Source organism: Salmo trutta, chromosome 19 (genome assembly GCF_901001165.1).
Source record: "Salmo trutta chromosome 19, fSalTru1.1, whole genome shotgun sequence".
NCBI lineage: Eukaryota > Metazoa > Chordata > Actinopteri > Salmoniformes > Salmonidae > Salmo > Salmo trutta.
In genome coordinates, this window is record NC_042975.1 from 20,316,673 (window position 1) to 20,337,226 (window position 20,554).

At 41.7% G+C, this 20,554-nt stretch overlaps 2 protein-coding genes across 7 annotated transcripts in view; both read left to right on the forward strand.

Annotated features, from left to right (window-relative positions):
- The first annotated feature begins 2,871 nt into the window (after nt 1-2,871).
- nccrp1 (P1, F-box associated domain containing) lies at nt 2,872-5,791 on the forward strand. The gene is made up of 6 exons (XM_029700072.1): nt 2,872-3,267; nt 3,929-4,009; nt 4,150-4,246; nt 4,876-4,971; nt 5,222-5,360; nt 5,478-5,791. The coding sequence occupies exons 1-6, from the start codon at nt 3,126-3,128 to the stop codon at nt 5,622-5,624; spliced, it is 702 nt and encodes a 233-aa protein (XP_029555932.1). The 5' UTR covers nt 2,872-3,125; the 3' UTR covers nt 5,625-5,791.
- Nucleotides 5,792-5,912: 121 nt separating this feature from the next.
- slc8a2a (solute carrier family 8 member 2a) overlaps nt 5,913-20,554 on the forward strand; it is a 60,716-nt gene continuing 46,074 nt past the window's right edge. For all 6 annotated transcript variants that reach the window (XM_029700066.1, XM_029700069.1, XM_029700071.1 and 3 more), the window contains exon 1: nt 5,913-6,673. The gene's annotated coding sequence lies outside the window, so the exon portion shown is untranslated. The remainder of the gene's footprint in view (nt 6,674-20,554) is intronic.

The following is a 20,554-nucleotide window of genomic DNA, read 5'->3' on the forward strand; positions in this document are numbered from 1 at the left end:
GCAGGTGTAGGTCTGAGGGCACAGATATAGGTCTGAGTGGCGGCATCACGGGAGGAGCAGTAAGGCCCTATGTCTTTCTGCAGGACCACCTGATGTGAAGTGGCCATGGGTTGGTGCTGCTGCTGAATGCTGCTCTGCTGGTTCCTTTTCAATGCACTTTCCCTCTGGGCCCTAAACACTACAGGCCAAGGTTATAATAGACAATGGAAAATAATCAAACCATGAAAAAAAACAAATTAGTCAAATTAAATAATGTACCTTTTTGAGCTACAACAACTGATCTGAAACAAACATTTTTTTTCTCTCCCTCTCTCTCTTTCCTGTTGCACTTGTGTTCTGATGCTTCCTGATGACCGATGATAACTTACCCATGATAGGTTCAGTGTCAGGGCCTGGGATGGAGTGAGGACTCTGGGCTAGGGCAGTCAGGTATGTCTGTGTGCCAACATCACAGAGCAAGGACCTCGACTGATATCTGGCACCTCCGTCCCAAACCTGCCACGGGTGCAAAACATTGGACTGGGATGGTGATGTCCTAATGATGTTGGTCTCCAGGGCCTTTGACTTCTGGTAGTCTGAGACTCCAGAGTGATGATCTGCAATGTCTGTCCTATGGAGGTCTCTACCCAGATCTATCCCAATGCTGTCTGCTTTGGGGTGGACTGTCCGAAGTTGGTCCATTCTGAGCTGCTTACAATCATTTCTAAATTGAGTGTCTTCTCTTAGGGCCTCTGCCCTGTAGCTTAGGTGGCCCAACTTGTCTGTGCTAATGTTGTCTCTCACAGAGATGCCAGTCCTGATGTCTGTCCTGTCACTTTGGCAGTTGTCTATTCGGACTGTTTTGACGTTTTTCCTTCTCTCTGTGCTGAGAATGTTGTCTTTGCTGAAGTTGTCTGGCTGTAGTGCTCTACGGTATTCTTCTATGGTAGTGTTCTCTGTTCTGTGGCTGCCTATACAAGGGCTCTTGGTTCGACCAGCCACTGGAAGCACTGTTACAACTGGTGTCTCAGGAGACAGCTGTCCAGGAGACTAAAGGGAATAATGTCTGTATGAGGGCAGGCCATTTTTGTTTTTGACACATTTTTAGCAATAGTGGGCCAACCCCTTCTTATTAATTTCCATGGCTTGTGTTTGAACAGAGGACTAGTGTTTCCCATCAAACATTTTCGTAGGCAACCAGATAATTAAACATGTTCATTTCATGTGCTACAGGTGAAATTTACCTTCAACTGGTGGCAATGGTCCTTTTCAGTTTTCAGCACAGCTTCCCTCCACACATGTTGTAGCGTTTTATCTGTCTGGAAACTCATAATTGAAGGGCGGCCGGCGTATGCTATGTTCCTGAAGATTCAGACCCTACATAGTGTCATTCCTAGACCTCCTTGTTTGCCTGCTATTTTGTGCTTTTTTCCTATTGATTGTGCTTCGTTAGAACGTTGGTTTAGAATCCTATTTGAGGTCATAATTAAAAACGAAAATCTTTATTGTGATGCCCATAGAGAAGCCACCAAACATCAGATAGGCCTAAATAACCCCTGGCATAGTCTGTAAAGCAATATGTAACCTATAATAAAGTCTAAATTAGCTCTAATGAAAGTGTAGTCACAATTTTTATTTATTTTTAATCCCATCCCCTGTCCCCACAGGTCTTTTGACTTTTGGTAGGCCGTCATTGTAAATAAGAATTTGTTCTTAACTGACTTGCCTAGTTAAATAAAGGTTACATAAAATAAATAAATAAAATAGTGAATAATAGCCTAGGCTACTCCTTAGTTATTGGACAGATATTCCCTATTCAATCTCTATTTTCCCCAATGTTATTAGTGTTTTCTAATAATGAAATGGGTTGATGCTTCAAGTTGACCAAATTAATGTAAACTAAATGAATGAATGAATGAATGAATGAATGAATGAATATCCTTTATACATTACTCTGAAGTAGTTCTGCTGCATTCATAACTAAGTGGGAAGGTGTTGTGAAGTCACCAGTCGGATGCATTCAAGTGCTTTTAACTAGTTGAGAAATGCTAATTGGCTAATGGCCAACAAGTTGCATCAGCCATAAACAACAGGTAGGTTACAGCTATCATGCTTATAAAACAAATGTTAGTGTTAAAAAATATATATTAATAGATTGCCTTTTATAAATAATATTTTGTTATTACCGAAAAAGCTGTTATCAAGGTAATTTCCTTAGTAGGTCATTTATTTAGTAGGTGAGGTCATAGGTCAGCATGTGGGTGAGTCTGAGCCAGGGATAATAGATGAGTTTCCGACTAATGGCCTAATTACGAGTTGGATGGGAGTTCTTATGGATTTTTCCCAGTCCTATATGGTAAATACCACTTTCCCAATTGATTATGAATGCAGCATTACTTGGGCATCTATGACAACTGCAACTTTAAGAAGTAGTAAATAAGAGCAAATGTCGCAATCTTCTCCAGAGGTGGAGCTTGCCTTGAAACCCGAAGTTGAATTGCATTGACTTCTATGTCGGTCAGAAATGAGCGTTTGATTTAGAAAAGTTTCCTCAACTGACCTCTCAAAGACATAATGTTGAATACAATTAATTTTTTATGTACTTTACCGTAAATCTGAACGCACTATCAGGGCTTTAAACAGTTGATGTAGACTAATTGCACTTTACTGTGGATATGTCTCACATTCCTGTCGCCAAAAGGACCAATTTTATATTTAACCAGGCAAGTCAGTTAAGAACAAATTCTTATTTACAATGACGGCCTACACCGGCCAAACCCGGGTCAATTGTACGCCGGCCTATGGGACTCCCAATCACGACCGGTTGTGATACAGCTTGGATTCGAACCAGTGTGTCTGTAGTGACGCTTCAAGCTCTGAGATGTAGTGCCTTAGACCGCTGGCCACTCTGGAGCCAATCACACAGACAACCAGTAAAGTAGGTTAAAATATCATTTTATTTAACATTCTTGCTTGTGGAGGTCGCGAGAGCAAACTTTCCTTATTCAAACGCTCATTTCTGCGCGACGTATATTCGGGTTTCCAGGTAGGCTAAGGGTGGGGCATAAACTACTACTATTATCAATTGCAGCTTTCGACTTTACACTTCCTGTTTCACTGTACGCTGGATACGAACACATCACACAATGGCGACCAATGAATGGAAAAAAAGATGCGAGACAGAGTGGAATATCAAAGGGATTTCGATGCCTGATGGAGTGGATTGGAAGTTCGTCTACGAAGCGAAGCCGTTCGGTCGAAATTTGTTGAGGAATCCTGCACCTCACGGTAGCTACGTCACAAAATGTCGAATTGTATTGAAAGTGGTGTATGTTTACTGCAGCTGTCGTGTTAGGTTTCACTGGAATAAAAAGTATAATAAGTAGTAAAGCTTGATCTGACATAGACTACGGTACTATGTGAGATATGTAGGAGGCAAGGGTTTGAATAACTAAATGGTACAAATTGAGGAACACTACGACGTAGAGAAATAGTGTAGAGTTTGAACATCAATCGTTGGTTTGCTTTTATTTAAGACCGGGTTGGACTACTAGAGGGTAGGTCAGTGGTATTCAAACTTCTTCAGCGGGGACCCCATTTTTTTCTGCAATAATTGCTCGCGACCGCTCCAAATCTAATGACACTATTTTCAAATCCGTGAATTGACGATTTTTACATCAACAAATAACCTTAAATTCATTGAATTTTCATCTCTTATCAAAATGTAAAAGAAACCAATAAATACATTTACTAGGGAAATTGTGTTCTTTAAAAGTATTTCTCAAAAACGTTTGTATATTGGCCCATACAATAATATGTACTCTTAATCTTTTGTTACATTTTTAGAAATATCTGTGTAAATGTTGTTGACCCCGACTTTGAATACCACTGCTGTAGGTTAAAGTCCTTTGTTGTTATATTGACTCAGTCTTCCTCCTTCCCCACCCAGGTGTGAGTCAGGAATCCCCTCCTCCTGAGCGTGAACTGACAGAGTTTCCACCAGAAGGACCTCCTCGCTCTGAACCAGAGGGTACATAGTTATAGTATACAAGAAGAAAATGTTGACTATTATTTCCATTTATAAGACCATAAAGCAATAGAGGGGTAGGCCTAATTGATTTTTAACATTAAGGGAAATTCCTTTCATGATTCATATCTTTCAATCTATAGGGGACTATACCGGCTGGACCACCAGCAGAGAGGACCTTGGTTATGATGCCAGCGGCGTACCACCAGGGGTCACCATCTGTTACCTGCCTAACTACAGGTAACATAAGCAACAACCAACTGTCACCTTTGTTCAAATAAGCTACCCCTCTTTACCTTGTCACAGGCCTCACTATCAGTCAAGCTAGTCGTATAACCACTCCCTCTAAAGGCACATTTCCTGGACCCAGATTAATGGAATATGTCTAAAATGTTCTACTTCACATTCATCATCTCCAGCACCACCCTAACATCAACATATGAGAAATGGTGTGTTTGTATGTTTTGTAGTAAAAAATATAGAGGAATGACATCATCAATCAATTAGTAGGCAATGCCTACTCATAATTAGTTAGAATCACACTATGTACACTGATTATTTAATTGGAAACACTTATCTTCCTCTATCTTTTTTACTACAAAACATAGAAATGTGCAATTTCATACATGTTGGGGTGGTGCTGGAGATGATGATAATGAAGTTGAAAAATTGTGACATTTCTCTATAAGCCTTCCCTGAATTTAAAACATTCTCATTGGAGATTCTTCATTGAAAGTGCTTTTTGTCCAAGACTAGTCTTAATCTGGGTGTGGCCGGTAAACCAGAACAAATGCTTTAAGTCTTATCAGAGACGGTGGTAGATATTTACTGAACTATCTCTGACTGGTGCTGTGTTTCTGTGTTCTCAGCTGGTTTACCTTGGAGCAGAGAGTGGACCTAAAGGCTGAGGGAGTATGGGACGAGCTTTTGGATGGTTTCCAACCTGACATCGTCATCAAAGACTGGTGGGTTTCAGCCTGACAGCCTAAGCATGCATTCATGACTCATGGTACATTACGATGTGTCTATGTCAACATCACAACCTGGGACTCAATCGCTTGAAGTCAGATGGCAATAGGCAATTGCAAAACAGCGGTCTCCAATAATGTTGCAATCAGTGTAGAGTTTCACTTCCTCTATCCAGAACCTTGCCTCCTTGTATTCATATTTTGGTTTTTAAAACATAGGAACTGTTTTGACCTTTGACCCCTGTAGGTATGAGGAGAGCCAACTGCACGAGTCCATCTACCAGCTGCGGGTGAGGTTGCTGGGAACAGATGGACAGACGGTCATCTCCGAATACACCATGAGCCCTACTGAGCAGCTTAGTGAATACTCCCACAACTGGAAAGAGGTGGGGCCTAGACATGTTTTGTTATGCGTTTGTATTATACATATTAGCTTGAAAGACTGATTGTGTTTGATCACATACTTATTTGTGCAGTAAGTCATTTTCTGTCTGTCTATGTAGGTGTCCCATGTGTTCTCAGGCTACGGGCCTGGGGTGAGGTATGTCCACTTCCTCCATAGACTGAAGAACAAGTTCATGGTGGAGTTCTTCCCCACCCTGGTTACAGGAAGTACTGTCCTTGTCAAGCCAAGCAAATCAGGCCAATAGAAAACCTTCTAAAGGACCACAATGGACACTTTGGAAGTGATATCCACAATGGACCATGTGTCCAATGTCCATATTGTCAGTCATTGGTAGTGGAAATGTAGATCATATTCTACATTACAAAGTACTTTTGAAAATAAAATAAAATAAAAAACATCTTTAATGAAAAATGTTGATATTCTTGTTGAGAACCAAGCATTTGGATTACACATTTGACATCTTTCAGTCTGCTATTTACAAATAGACCTACAAGAGCAGTGAGGACCAATCTTCATACCACTGTATTATATAGCCCTAATAGGCTCAAATGCAACTAGAAATGTGTAGACTAATATTCCATTTAAGTAGGATATAAACATGTAGGGCTGAACGAAGGTCTGCTATCAACCGAAATGTTTTTTCTGAATATATTCTTAAATGCAAGTCTTTTTTTCTGAAATGAAATGTAAGTTCTCTAGTACTTCATATTTGTTATAAGTAGCCTAGCCTACTTAATGTTAAACTTAATACTTTGATTCAGAGGGGTTGGGTTAAATGCAGAAGACACGTTTCAGTTGAATGCATTCAGTTGTACAACTGACCAGGTATCCCCTTTTCCCTTTAATTTGCTTCTTTAAACAGGCATACTTTTGTACTTACATTTTTTTATTTCATAGGTCTTCTATATATGCCGCATTCACGTGCTAGTCGGAACTAAACTTGGTAATGTCCGACTTGCTAACTGATTGAACGCGGTACATGTACAACCAGAACCAGTAAGGAATTCGGAAATATGCAAGTTCCAACTAGGGCGTGAACGCGGCAATATTCTCTGCTATATAGAGACGGGTTCGTTGTAGGACCAATGATCGTGTCGGTTTCGCGGTTGCGCAGTTTACGCTGTGTGTGATCAACCGCATGGATTCCAGCATCAGTAGGGGATTGTGAGTAAACGGGAAAGTGCGTCTGTGAGTCCACCTGTTTGGGAAGAAGGGGACAGTTTTACCGGGGACTTGTTCTGATTGTTTCGAAGCAATGTCAGCATTACGACGAAACGTGCCATAGGCGACGAGGTAAGAATGAATGGTTAGAGTAAATGACAGGTGGACGCAAATACTTTTTCATAGTCGACCGTTATACTTTTCTCGGTTATTCACAATATATTTGTTTTAACATTGTGCGTGTGTACACAGATTGTTTAAAGTAAATAATTTAATGTAAATCAGCTATTTTGATCAACTGTTCAGCAGATCAACTAGTGCGCATCTCTCTGTTGATTCTCGTCGCTGCGTAGCCTACGTTCATTCTAGACAATTGTAATTGTCATGACTGGAAATTTACAATGCTTGAGCATGTTTATTAATGTAATGCAGGTGTTCATGTTATCCATGCTGTTTGAATTTATATAGAATATAACGTTTCAATATAAGACACATTTTGTCATGTCAACCCATAGAACATAGTTGCTTACTAAATTGTTGGCTACATTTCCCATTTACATCTTACACTTTCAGTTTTATTCAATGGAATACAAAGTATCTTATTCGCGTAGGCCATGTTTATTAGCCTATTATAAGTGAATAATGTCCGTGATGTGAACTCAATTTCCAACTTTATCGCCTAAATTGTATTCTGTTGCGTCCTATTTATTGACAGTCAGTCGTTAAAATCTGTTGTAAGACAACAAAAAGTCCCAGCTCAGAGTAGGTTTTAGGATGGTGCATGCATGTTACATTTTTTCACAATCGCGTATAGCAGAACAGAAATGATCAAATGTTTAAATACATTAATAACTTCTGATAATTTTCTTCGCTTTGTAGCTGACTTGCAATTCTTAGACCACCCTTTGCTAAATGATACACTGATACAAATGTGTATCAGTGAATACAAAATTCACTGTTAAGGGTTTTGTTCACCGAATATTATCACATTGTTTTCATCAGAAGATTAATGTGTGCAATTGTGTTCACTGTTTTCGGCAAACAGTAAATACTAGTAAATACTACTGCACAAAGTTCTAAATCACCCCATCAGTGTCATACCATGTACAATATAGGGAAATATCTAGGCAATGGCGACTGTAATTGAATGTGTTTGCTTTTTTAAAAAACAATATTGATTTGGATTGTGATTATACCAGTGAATGAATCTTGCACACAATGTGCTTTTGACCATAATTCTGAACCTTTGCATAGTTGCACTTCCAATTTTGATCATCATGATTTTGTGACAGCAAAGAATATGCATTGATCTACATGGATTTTTTCTGTTTTGTTTGCTTGGACTCGAGAGATAAGTATGGTTGCATTTCTCTTTTTGCTGGTAGTCATGATCTTTTGACGAATGTATTTGCAATTTTGAATGTATAATACAGTTTTGATTAATTGATTTGTTTTGAGAAGGCAACTACATTTTTAAAAAAGCATTTACTGTTTTGCAAAAGGCCACGGAGTTCTGTGGCTTGTGGACTCTGTTTTGTAAATCGACATTGTTCGGAAATATGCTTGTACACGGTTGATTAAAACTGTAAGACACTGCCTCGCTAGAAGTAAAATCGACTCATAAAAGTTTTTCAGCTGGTAATCACGACAGTTTGATGTACCGCAAAGGAAAGATAGTGATGACGCTTTTTGACGTTATTGCAAATTGTGGGGAATAACCAATCACGATGAGGCATCGCCAGCTGTGAACTAATAGCGCGCTTCAAACAACCACGGTGAATATGACTGTACATCAAATGTTGCAATGGTAAAGCGTCTGATATAATTTTCGGCTGACATATACTGTATGTTGACATGCATAACCCCCTTTTCTTACAAATTCGGATGTTTTGAATAATGTGATATTGCACTGAATCAGACAAAGCTGGTTAAAAATGGAATGTTGTTAATATTACAGTTATATCAACACACCCGTTCAGCAACCCTAAATCACTTTTGTCACAGTAGGCATCAAGTCACTTGTGATGATGTTACATAAAACGTTTGAAAACATTATGGGTATATACACTAGATTACATATAGGGGGCGCTGTGTTGAAGCCACCATGTCGCCATCTTGACACTCTCCCACCATTGTAAAAAATATTTTGAACGCTATAGAAATGCATTTATCAGTGGCGTGTATTCATGGATGCCAAGGCTTCCCCCCAAAATTGACCAAGAAAAAATTCAATAATAATAATACATATTTGTTTCTGTGTTTCATAATTTCCCTTCATGTCACAAGAGGCTGAATGTATCTCACAGGAGAAAGCATTCGAGCGAGTGAAACAGCACCCCTCTGTCTCTCTACGTGTAGTCCATCTATCTGATGCTGTCTGGACCAAACCACTATGACGTTGCCGCCCATAGCATTGAAGGCAAGGGAGCCAGCGAGCATCTGGCCTCCCTTGACAACAAAAAGTATACAAAATGTGTCAATCAGCGTGAGCGAAACTGAGCAAGCTCAACTGTGAATGGTCCAGGCGCACTAAAAAAAAAAGTGAAAACGTGATCGTGGAGGCCAGGTCATCTGATGCAGCACTCCATCACTCTCCTTGGTCAAATAGCCCTTACACAGCCTGGAGGTGTGTTTTGGGTCATTGTCCTGTTGAAAAACAAATGATAGTCCCACCAGATGGGATGGCGTATCACTGCAGAATGCTGTGGTAGCCATACTGGTTAAGTGTCCCTTAAATTCCAAATAAATCACTTAGTGTCACCAGTAAAGCACCATCACACCCCCTCCTCCATGCTTCACGGTGGGAACCACACATGCAGAGATCATCCATTCACCTACTCTGCATCTCACAAAGACACTGCAGATGGAACCAAAAATCTCAAATTTGGACTCATCAGACCAGTCTAATGTCCATTGCTTGTGTTTCTTGGCCCAAGTAAATCTCTTCTTCTTATTGGTTTCCTTTAGCAGTCGTTTTTTTTCAGCAATTCGACCATGAAGGCCTGATTCACACAGTCTCCTCTGAACAGTTGATGTTGAGATGTGTCTGTTACTTGAACTCTGAAGGATTTATTTGGGCTGCAATCTGAGGTGCAGTTAACTCTAACTTATCCTCTGCAGCAGAGGTAACTCTGCGTCTTCCTTTCCTAAGGCGGTCCTCATGAGAGCCAGTTTCATCATAGCGCTTGATGTTTTTTGCGACTGCACTTGAAGAAACTGTCAAAGTTCTTGACATTTTCAGAATTGACTGACCTTCATGTCTTAAAGTAATGATGGGACTGTCGTTTCTCTTTGCTTATTTGAGCTGTTCTTGCCATAATATGGACTTGGTATTTTACCAAATAGGGCTATCTTCTGTATACCACCCCTACCTTGTCACAACACAACTGATTGGCTCAAACACATTTAGAAGGAAAGAAATTCCACAAATTAACTTTTAACAAGGCACACCTGTTAATTGAAATGCATTCCAGGTGACTACCTCATGAAGCTGGTTGAGAGAATGCCAAGAGTGTGCAAAGCTGTCATCAGGCAAAGGGTGGCTACTTTGAAGAATCTCAAATATTTAACACTTTTTTTTGGTTACTACATGATTCCAAATGTGTTATTTCGTAGTTTTAATGTCTTCACTATTATTCTACAATGTAGAAAATAGTGAAAATAAAGAAAAACCCTTGAATGAGTAGGTGTGTCCAAACTTTTGACTGGTACTGTATATACACTTGTCACGTCCTGACCAGTATAAGGGTTATTTGTTATTATAGTTTGGTCAGGACGTGGCAGAGAGTATTTTGTTTATGTGGTTCGGGGTGGTGATTTATGTAGTAGGGTGTTTGATTTATTATTTCTGGGTTTTGGTCTATGTTCTATGTTTTGTATTTCTATGTTCTTTCTGGTTTGTGGTATTTCTATGTGTAGGTTAATGGGGGGTTGGACTCTCAATTGGAGGCAGGTGTTTTCTCGTTGCCTCTGATTGAGAGTCCTATATATGGGTAATTGTTTGGTGTAGTGTTGTGGGAGATGGTTTCTTGTGTTGCCTGTGTGAGCATGACAAGACTGTTTTGTTTTTCGGTTTGTTAATTTGGTGTTCTTTTTATTAAAAAATAAATAACAAGATGAGCATCCACATTCCTGCTGCGTTTTGGTCCTCTATTCCCGACGACAACCGTTACAGAATCTCCCACCACAAAAGGACCAAGCAGCGGAGAAGGGAGCGATGGGAATATGATATGGACTGTCGGGAAATGGAGACATGGGCAGAGTTGAGGAGAGGCATTTCCAGGGCTGTGGAGGATTTAAGGGAGCCCGAGAGGCAGCCCCAATATTTTTTTTTGGGGGGGGGCACACGGGTAGTTTGGCTGGGCGAGGAGTGAGCCCCAGGCCAAATCCCCGTACCTTTTTTGGGCAACCAGTGACTGGACAGGTCCTGTGCTTTGGGGTAATGGGTACTGTGGCGAGGCCAAGTATTTTTAGGCCGGTACGCGCAGTACCAGCTCCCCGCATTTGCCAGGGGGAAGTGGGCATCGAGCCAGTAAGAGCGATGCCAGTTCTGCGCTCGAGACCGCCAGTACGCCTCTACGGTCCAGTGCGTCAGCTCAGTCCGACTCGTCCTGTTCCCGCTTCCCGCACTAGCCCTGAGGTGCGTGTTCGCAGGCTGATACCTCCAGTACCAGCACCACGCATCAGGCTTCCAGTGCGTCAACCCAGTCCGACTCGGCCTGTTCCCGCTCCCCGCACTAGCCCTGAGGTGCGTGTCCCCAGACTGGCACATCCAGTACCAGTACCACGCATCAGGCTTCCAGTGCGTCAGCCCAGCCTCGAGAGTTCGGCAATAGTGTGCAGTCCAGAGTATCCGGCAACAGTGTGCAGTCCAGAGTATCCGGCAACAGTGTGCAGTCCAGAGTATCCGGCAACAGTGTGCAGTCCAGAGTATCCGGCAACAGTGTGCAGTCCAGAGTATCCGGCAACAGTGTCTAGCCCGGAACCGAAGGGGTCTGCCTGCGACCCGGAACCGAAGGGGTCTGCCTGCGACCCGGAACCGAAGGGGTCTGCCTGCGACCCGGAACCGAAGGGGTCTGCCTGCGACCTGGAACCGAAGGGGTCTGCCTATGACCCGGAACCAAGGGAGTCGATCAGCAACCCGGAACTGAGTAAGTCTGTTGACAATCCGGAGCTAAAGATGATTAACTGTGTATCAAATGAGTCTGCCTACATTGTGGAACGGAAGAGGTCTGCCTACGATCCGGAACGATGGGAGTCTGCCTACGGCCCGAAACTGAGCAAGTCTGTCTGCATTCTGGAGGACAGTAGGCCGGAGCCAGAACCACCTCCTGTATAGGTGGGTTGGGGAGGGGGGGTGTAGCACAAGTGCCGTCGGTGACGGCAGCCACCCTCCCTTCCCTCCCTTTAGTTTAGGGGGATTTTTAAAAAAAAATTATTTAGGGGGGGGTACTGTCACGTCCTGACCAGTATAAGGGTTATTTGTTATTATAATTTGGTCAGGATGTGGCAGAGAGTATTTTGTTTATGTGGTTCGGGGTGGTGATTTATGTAGTAGGGTGTTTGATTTATTATTTCTGGGTTTTGGTCTATGTTCTATGTTTTGTATTACTATGTTCTTTCTGGTTTGTGGTATTTCTATGTGTAGGTTAATGGGGGGTTGGACTCTCAATTGGAGGCAGGTGCTTTCTCGTTGCCTCTGATTGAGAGTCCAAATATGGGTAATTGTTTGGTGTAGTGTTGTGGGAGATTGTTTCTTGTGTTACCTGTGTGAGCATGACAAGACTGTTTTGTTTTTCGGTTTGTTATTTTGGTGTTCTTTTTATTAAAAAAAATAACAAGATGAGCATCCACATTCCTGCTGCATTTTGGTCCTCTATTCCCGACGATAACCATTACAACACTGAACAGAAATATAAGCGCAACATCTAAAGTGTTGGTCCCATGTTTCATGAGCTGAAATAAAAGATCCCCAAAATGTTCCATACGCACAAAAAACGTATTTCTCTCAAATTTGGGGCACAAATTTGTTTAGATCCCTGTTAGTGAGGATTTTATCCTTTGTCAAGAGGAGTATTTCTGTCTGTAATAATATCATTTTGTGGGGAAAAAAATATTCTGATTGGCTGGACCTGGCTCTACAGTGGGTGGACCTGACTCCCAAGTGGGTGGGCCCATTCCCTCCCAGTCCCACCCATGGCTGTGCCCCTGCCCAGTTATGTGAAATCCCTAGATTTGGGCCTAATTGATTTATTTCAATTGACTGATTTCCTTATGCACTGTAATTCAGCAAAATCTTAGAAATTATTGCATTTTGCATTTATATCTTTGTTCAGTATATATAAAAAACATTTTCCTTAAAGTATAATTTTGATTGATTACTAATGTTACTTAAATGCCACTGAAGCTAAGCAGGGTTGGTCCTGGTTGGTCCCTGGTTGTGAGACCTGATGCTGGAAATGGTGTTGGAGGGCCAGAAGGAGGCACTCTTTCCTCTGGTCCCCCCCAAAAACATCCCAATACCCCAGGGCAGTAATTGGGGACATTGCCCTGTGGGGTGCCGTCTTTTGAATGGGACGTTAAACGGGTGTCCTGACTCTCTGTGGTCACTAAAGATCCCATGGCACTTATCGCAAGAGTTGGGGTGTTAAACCCAGTGTCCTGGCTAAATTCCCCATCTGGCCAGCTTCCAACTGGATTCCCCTGGTCAGTCTGTCATGGAAAGTGCAGGTGTTCTTAATGTTTTGTATATGTGACCCTCTTTCTTCAGGCAGCTTTTTTATGACTAACTAGGCTAATACTGATAGAGAACCCAGGTCTAATATCAGGTGGGGCCTATACTGTATATAGGTGAGGCAATAGTCGACAAGGGGGGTGTATATGGTGCCTACATGACACTGTATGTGTATTACCATGAGTTAGTATGCCCATGGATGATACAGGGGTCAAATATACCATAAGAATGTATGTGTACCATGTATAGAATAATGTGGTGCCTCCACCTAATAACCATAAACACTTCATAGGTTATTACTAGCTTGTTAAGAAACTATAATACATACTGTAATGACCTCCCAGGATCGTTACAATACTATGATACACCCACAGAAACTATGATACAACCACACAATGGAATACAATTACCTTTTTCCTCCACGTTAGTGGAATTCATTAAAACAAAAGATAATGGTCAAAAATAGATTAAAATGTAAAGGTAAAAAATGTAAGGACATTTATCACAAAGGACACACAAGAGGTCAACATAATAATCCTGGACCTAATTAAACCCTGAGAAGAATTGTTAACAGGAAAAATATTAAAACTTAAAAATGTGCAAATGATTTGAATAAGACAATTAAATAATCAACGGTATTGCAATTGTACAATCGTGGCTAAAAGTTTTGAGAATGACACAAATATTAATTTCCACAAAGTTTGCTGCTTCAGTGTCTTTAGATATTTTTGACAAATGTTACTATGGAATACTGAAGTATAATTACAAGCATTTCATAAGTGTCAAAGGCTTTTATTGACAATTACATGAAGTTGATGCAAAGAGTCAATATTTGCAGACCTCTGCAATCCGCCCTGGCATGCTGTCAATTAACTTCTGGGCCACATCCTGACTGATGTCAGCCCATTCTTGCATAATCAATGCTTGGAGTTTGTCAGAATTTGTGGCTTTTTGTTCGTCCACCCGCCTCTTGAGGATTGACCACAAGTTCTCAATGGGATTAAGGTCTGGGGAGTTTCCTGGCCATGGACCCAAAATATCAATTACATTTAACATTTACATTTAAGTCATTTAGCAGACGCTCTTATCCAGAGCGACTTACAAATTGGTGCATTCACCTATAATATCCAGTAGAACAAACACTTTACAATAGTGCATCTAAATCCTTTAAAGGGGGGGGGGGGGGGTTAGAAGGATTACTTTATCCTATCCCAGGTATTCCTTAAAGAGGTGGGGTTTCAGGTGTCTCCGGAAGGTGGTGATTGACTCCGCTGTCCTGGCATCGTGAGGGAGATTGTTCCACCATTGGGGTGCCAGAGCGGCGAACAGTTTTGACTGGGCTGAGCGGGAACTGTGCTTCCTCAGAGGTAGGGAGGCGAGCAGGCCAGAGGTGGATGAACGCAGTGCCCTTGTTTGGGTGTAGGGCCTGATCAGAGCCTGAAGGTACGGAGGTGCCGTTCCCCTCACAGCTCCGTAGGCAAGCACCATGGTCTTGTAGCGGATGCGAGCTATCAATGTTTTGTTCCCAGAGCCACTTAGTTATCACTTTTGCCTTATGGCAAGGTGCTCCATCATGCTGGAAAAAGCATTGTTCATCACCAAACTGTTCCTGGATGGTTGGGAGAAGTTGCTCTCGGAGGATGTGTTGGTACCATTCTTAGGAGACGGTCCTGGTGCTTGCTTGACTTTCTTGGGCGCCCTGAAGCCTTCTTCACAACAATTGAACCGCTCTCCTTGAAGTTCTTGATGATCCGATAGATGGTTGATTTAGGTGCAATCTTACTGGCAGCAATATCCTTGCCTGTGAAGCCCTTTTTGTGCAAAGCAATGATGACGGCACGTGTTTCCTTGCAGGTAACCATGCTTGACAGAGGAAGAACAATGATTCCATGCACCACCCTCCTTTTGAAGCTTCCAGTCTGTTATTCGAACTCAATCAGCATGACAGAGTGATCTCCAGCCTTGTCCTCGTCAACACTCACACCTGTGTTAACGGGAGAATCACTGACATGATGTCCTTTTGTGGCAGGGCTGAAATGCAGTGGAAATGTTTTTGGGGGATTCAGTTCATTTGCAGGGCAAAGAGGGACTTTGCAATTAATTGCAATTCATCTGATCACTCTTCATAACATTCTGGAGTATATGCAAATTGCCATCATACAACCTGAGGCAGCAGACTTTGTGAAAATTAATATTTCTATCATTCGCAAAACTTTTGGCCACGACTGTACAACCATATATAACATATGGATCAAACCTTGTAGACAGGTGCATAACTGCAGGAAGTAGTTTGGGGGTTGGTGTGCTGCAACTTTTTTTGTCGCCGGGGGTGGGGGGGGGGTAATGTTTTGCCTACAGGATTTTTTTTGTTGCCAGTGCTGCAGTCTGTCCACTAATACAGGACTATTAAAGGCCCAGTGCACAACATTTCAATTTTTTTGTTATATACATTTTTTAAATATTCCGATCTTTCAGGGGGTGCTTTCCCAACCTTGAACCCTGGAAAGCTGAAGCTAGTTTGAAACTGGTACAATAACGTTATACACTACATGACCAAATTTATGTGGGCACCTGCTCGTCGAACATCTCATTCCAAAATCAGGAGCAATAATATGGAGTTGGTTCCCCCTTTGCTGCTAAAACAGCCTTCACTCTTCTGGGAAGGCTTTCCACTAGATGATGGAACATTGCTGCGGGAACTTGTGTCCATTCAGCCAGAAGAGCATTAGTGAGATCGGGCACTAATATTGGGCGATTAGGCCTAGCTCGCAGTCTGCGTTCCAGTTCATCTCAAAGGTGTTTGATGGGGTTGAGGTCAGGGCTCTGTGCAGGCCAGTCAAGTTCTACCATACCGATCTCGGCAAACCATTGCTGTATAGACTTGCTTTGTGCACGGGTGCATTGTCATGCAGAAACAGGAAAGGGCAGTTGCCACAAAGTTGGAAAAACAGAATCGTCTAGAATGTAATTGTATGCAGTAGCATTAAGATTTCCCTTCACTTGAAGTAAGGGGCCTATCCCAAACTATGAAAAACAGCCCCAGACCATTATTCCCCCTCCACCAAACTTTCAAGTTGGCACTATGCATTGTGGCACGTAGCATTCTCCTGGTATCCGCCAAACCCAGATTCGTCCATCAGACTGCCAGATGGTGAAGCGTAATTAATCCCACCAGAGAATGTTTCCACTGCTCCTGCGTCCAATGGTGGAGAGCTTTACACTACTCCAGCCGACGCTTGGCATTGCTTATGGTGATCTTAGGCTTATGTGCGGCTTCTTGGCCATTGAAACCCATTTCATGTAGCTCCCAACGAACAGCTATTGTGCTAATGTTGCTTCCAGAGGCAGTTGGGAACTCAGTAGTGAGTGTTGCAACCGAGAACAGACGTTTTTTACACACTTCAGCACTCGGCTTTCCCGTTCTGTGAACTTGTGTGGCCTACCACTTTGTGGCTGAGCTGTTGTTGCTCCTAGACGTTTCCACTTCACAATAACAGCACTTACAGTTGACCGGGGCAGCTCTAGCAGGGCAGAAAATTGACGAACTGACTTGTTGGAAAGGTGGTATCCTATGACGATACCACTTTGAAAGTTACTGAGCTGTTCAGTATGGGCCATTCTACTGCCAATGTTGATAGCATGGCTGTGTGCTCAATTTTATACACCTGTCAGCAACGGGTGTGGCTGAAATAGCTGAATCCATTAATTTGAAGGGGTGCCCACATACATTTGTATATAAAGTGTTTATACCTAAAAGCCAGCCGATACTAAAGTTTTACAAACAATAAAAACCTTAGGGCTCCCCCGAAAAGAATCTAAAAAAGTTTGGTACTTGTCCTTGGACACGGAGGGGTTAAACACTAATGTTACCGTCTATCCAGTGAAGAGAGGAGAACCGGACAGAGGGAGCGTAGGTAGCCAGCATCTGTCTACTAGAGGGCCAAGGATTCCATGGGATTTAACTGGTGCAAGAAACAACTGGAGAACTCCATCGGTGCCAAGAGGATACTTGAAGAAGAACTGCAGGTAGCCGGTGATGATGTAGTGGTAGGATGCGCCTGGTAGGCTAGGTAGCTTATCTAGCTGTACCGACTAGCTTGGCTAGCCAGCAGTTTGTTTGTCTGTCCCTCGAGGATGATGACGACTCGGTGAACCACAAAATTAAAAGAGAATAGCGAGTGAAAAGGACCTGGCTAAACTCATACTGTCCCTGACTATTCAACGAAAAGCTAATCGAACAATACACTTTGGTGTCTCACTCTCAATAGCGAAAGCTGTCGTTGTTCCTCAATATCACCTCAGTCCAATCTGCACATACCCGGCCAAAGACTTGGTGCCACACCGTACGTGGACGCGGTCATTTCCAGAACGCGGACATGAGTATTGCCACACATAATAAATTAAATCCAGTCTTTACAGGGGGTTACAAATAAAAAAGCTTATAGATATAACTTCATTAGATTTTATATATAACTTTTTCTAAATTACAAAATATTAGATCAATTTTACTCAAAATTGTTTTGTTGAGTTAAAAATGTTGAGATGAGACAGATTACATTTTTAGTTCAGAAAGAGTAGTGGCAGCCAGGTAAAGTGTGACAGAATGTGGTTTCTGTGAGAATTCAGGCAGGGGGTGTTTTACCCCAAGACACCCAAGGCCAGCAGTTCCCAAACTAGAGTTCACGACCCAATGTGAGGTCGCAGGAGGAATTTCCAAAATCCTGAAGAACAAAATGTAATATATATATATATATATATATATATATATATATATATATATATAACTCGCATCATTACTTTGTAACTCGCATCAGTACTGTTAGAATATTTTTCATTTGACTGCCATAGCTACATTGGCTGTTAATTACGTATTTTTTTTCACATGGTTGTGGTCGTGGGCAAAAAAGTTTGGGGACAGTCCCCTAGGCCATAGATGCTGTCAATTGCATGCCCAATTTAGGGATATTTTTTAACAATGTGAGATTGCACTCCAAAGGGATAACTTGAAATAACATGATGTAGGTTAATTAAATAATCAAAAGAAAATTGTGATTATTTATTAGGCTAGTGGTTATAAGTATTTAGGCATATCATTTGAATTAGGCCTCATGTAAAATCATTGTCAAAAGCACAAAAGATACTGTTACATGTATGGGTCTAGGTTAGGGTTGCAAAGCTACCGGTAATTTACCAAAGTTACTGGAATCTTCAGTAATTTTTTGTAATTAACAGAAAATCAATGCCAAACTATCGTAAATTTGGTCATTTATACTTTAATGTATTCCTATATAGTATTCATTTATTATATCTGTGTCCATATCTTCAATGAGTTTCTAGTAGATAGACTATATGGTTCAAGAGAAAATGGCCTAATTAATAAAAAAAAAACATCTAATCAACAATGACATTATTTTCACTCTGAAACTTTTTTCAGGACTGCCACCAGTTTGACGCAAAAACATTGACAGCAAATGCATATTGACATAGTTTAAGTAAATAAACGTTTGTAAAAAAAATACAAAGAATATTTCATGCTGAAACCCACATATTAAACACAAATGGTATTCACTAAGTTGATGGTATTTATCTAGGATGACGTTTTACTGCTTTGTCATTCTATGTTTTATGTAATCATCGTATTCAGTTATTTCATATATTTTGAATGAGAAGAGACTGTCACTGGCAAACAGGGTTACAGTCCCAACAACATTATATAGCATCCCCTCCTTGTGGAGAAAAGCACATGAGCTAATTATAATACTTGGCAGTTGAAAACAATATCCTCAGCTAAACCCCATGCAATATACCACTAAAGCTCACTGAAACACGACCCTCCCCCTTCGCAGGCATGAGCACAGATTGGGGTCTACCTGTGCCCGAGCACCTGCCCATTTGCCCTCCCACTCACCAAGTGCCCTTTTTGGGTGGTGGTATAATTGTTATTTTTTTGTATACAGTTTTTGACGTTATTGTTCTGAGGCCACTGCCCCCAAGTCGTTGTGAAGTTTGTGTTTCGACCTATCCCCAAATTAATATAGTTGGTTCATGGTTGGTTTTAGTATTTTAACCTGCGTGTCATGAACATGTATGCATAGTCACTTTACCCTTACCTAAATGTACAAATTACCTTGACTAACCTGTACCCCCGCACATTGACTCGGCCTATTCGTTCAGCACTTTCAAATGGACAGCAACAGAAATTCAGATAGATGAGAGAATTATCTGTATGAGAGAACTTGGGAAGGTTGAACACCAGACGCCGCAGCCCGTCTGGTGTTCAACCTTCCCAAGTTCTCTCACGTCACCCCGCTCCTCTGCACACTCCACTGGCTTCCAGTTGAAGCTCGCATCTGCTACAAGACCATGGTGCTTGCCTACGGAGCTGTGAGGGGAACGGCACCTCCCTACCTTCAGGCTCTGATCAGGCCCTACACCCAAACAAGGGCACTGCGTTCATCCACCTCTGGCCTGCTGGCCCCCCTACCTCTGCGGAAGCACAGTTCCCGCTCAGCCCAGTCAAAACTGTTCGCTGCCATGGCACCCCAATGGTGGAACAAGCTCCCTCACGACGCCAGGACAGCGGAGTCAATCACCTTCCGGAGACACCTGAAACCCCACCTCTTTAAGGAATACCTGGGATAGGATATAGTAATCCTTCTAACCCCCCCCCCCAAAAAAAAGATATAGATGTACTATTGTAAAGTGGTTGTTCCACTGGATATCATAAGGTGAATGCACCAATTTGTAAGTCGCTCTGGATAAGAGCGTCTGCTAAATGACGTAAATGTAAATGTAAATGTTAGTTCAGATAAATTCAAGCAACATGTTGAGTCCTTTAATTTTAGTCTTCTTTAGTCTTCTTTAAGTCACAGACAGGGTGGTTAGATTCACAGACAGGGTGGATAGCCTACCATTTGAAGTATTTTATTTTGTGGTCTAAAAAGGAAGGAAAATACAATCACAAGGATCCACTTTTATAGACAATATACCAACACACAGACAGTGCATTGCGCAAACAAAGCGACCCTCGCAATATGAACTGGAATTACGTGGGTCTATTACTGAAATTTTTGTTGAACAAAAATATTTGAATGGGAAGAGATTGTCACTGGTAAACAGGGTTATAGACCTAACAACATTATATAGTATCCCCTCCTTGTGGAGAAAAGCACATGAGATAATTATAATACACAAAGTAAGCAAAACAATGACATGCATCATTCTAACATTGCCTAAATTCTAACATTGTCAAAGTTGAACACACCTACTCATTCAAGGGT

Coding starts and splice junctions, on each gene's coding strand:
- nccrp1 (XM_029700072.1), top strand. CDS start 3,126: ATGGCGACCAATGAATGGAAAAAAAGATGCGAGACAGAGTGGAATATC. Junction 4,010..4,149: donor TCCTCGCTCTGAACCAGAGG/GTACATAGTTAT, acceptor TTCAATCTATAG/GGGACTATACCGGCTGGACC. Junction 4,972..5,221: donor GACATCGTCATCAAAGACTG/GTGGGTTTCAGC, acceptor TGACCCCTGTAG/GTATGAGGAGAGCCAACTGC.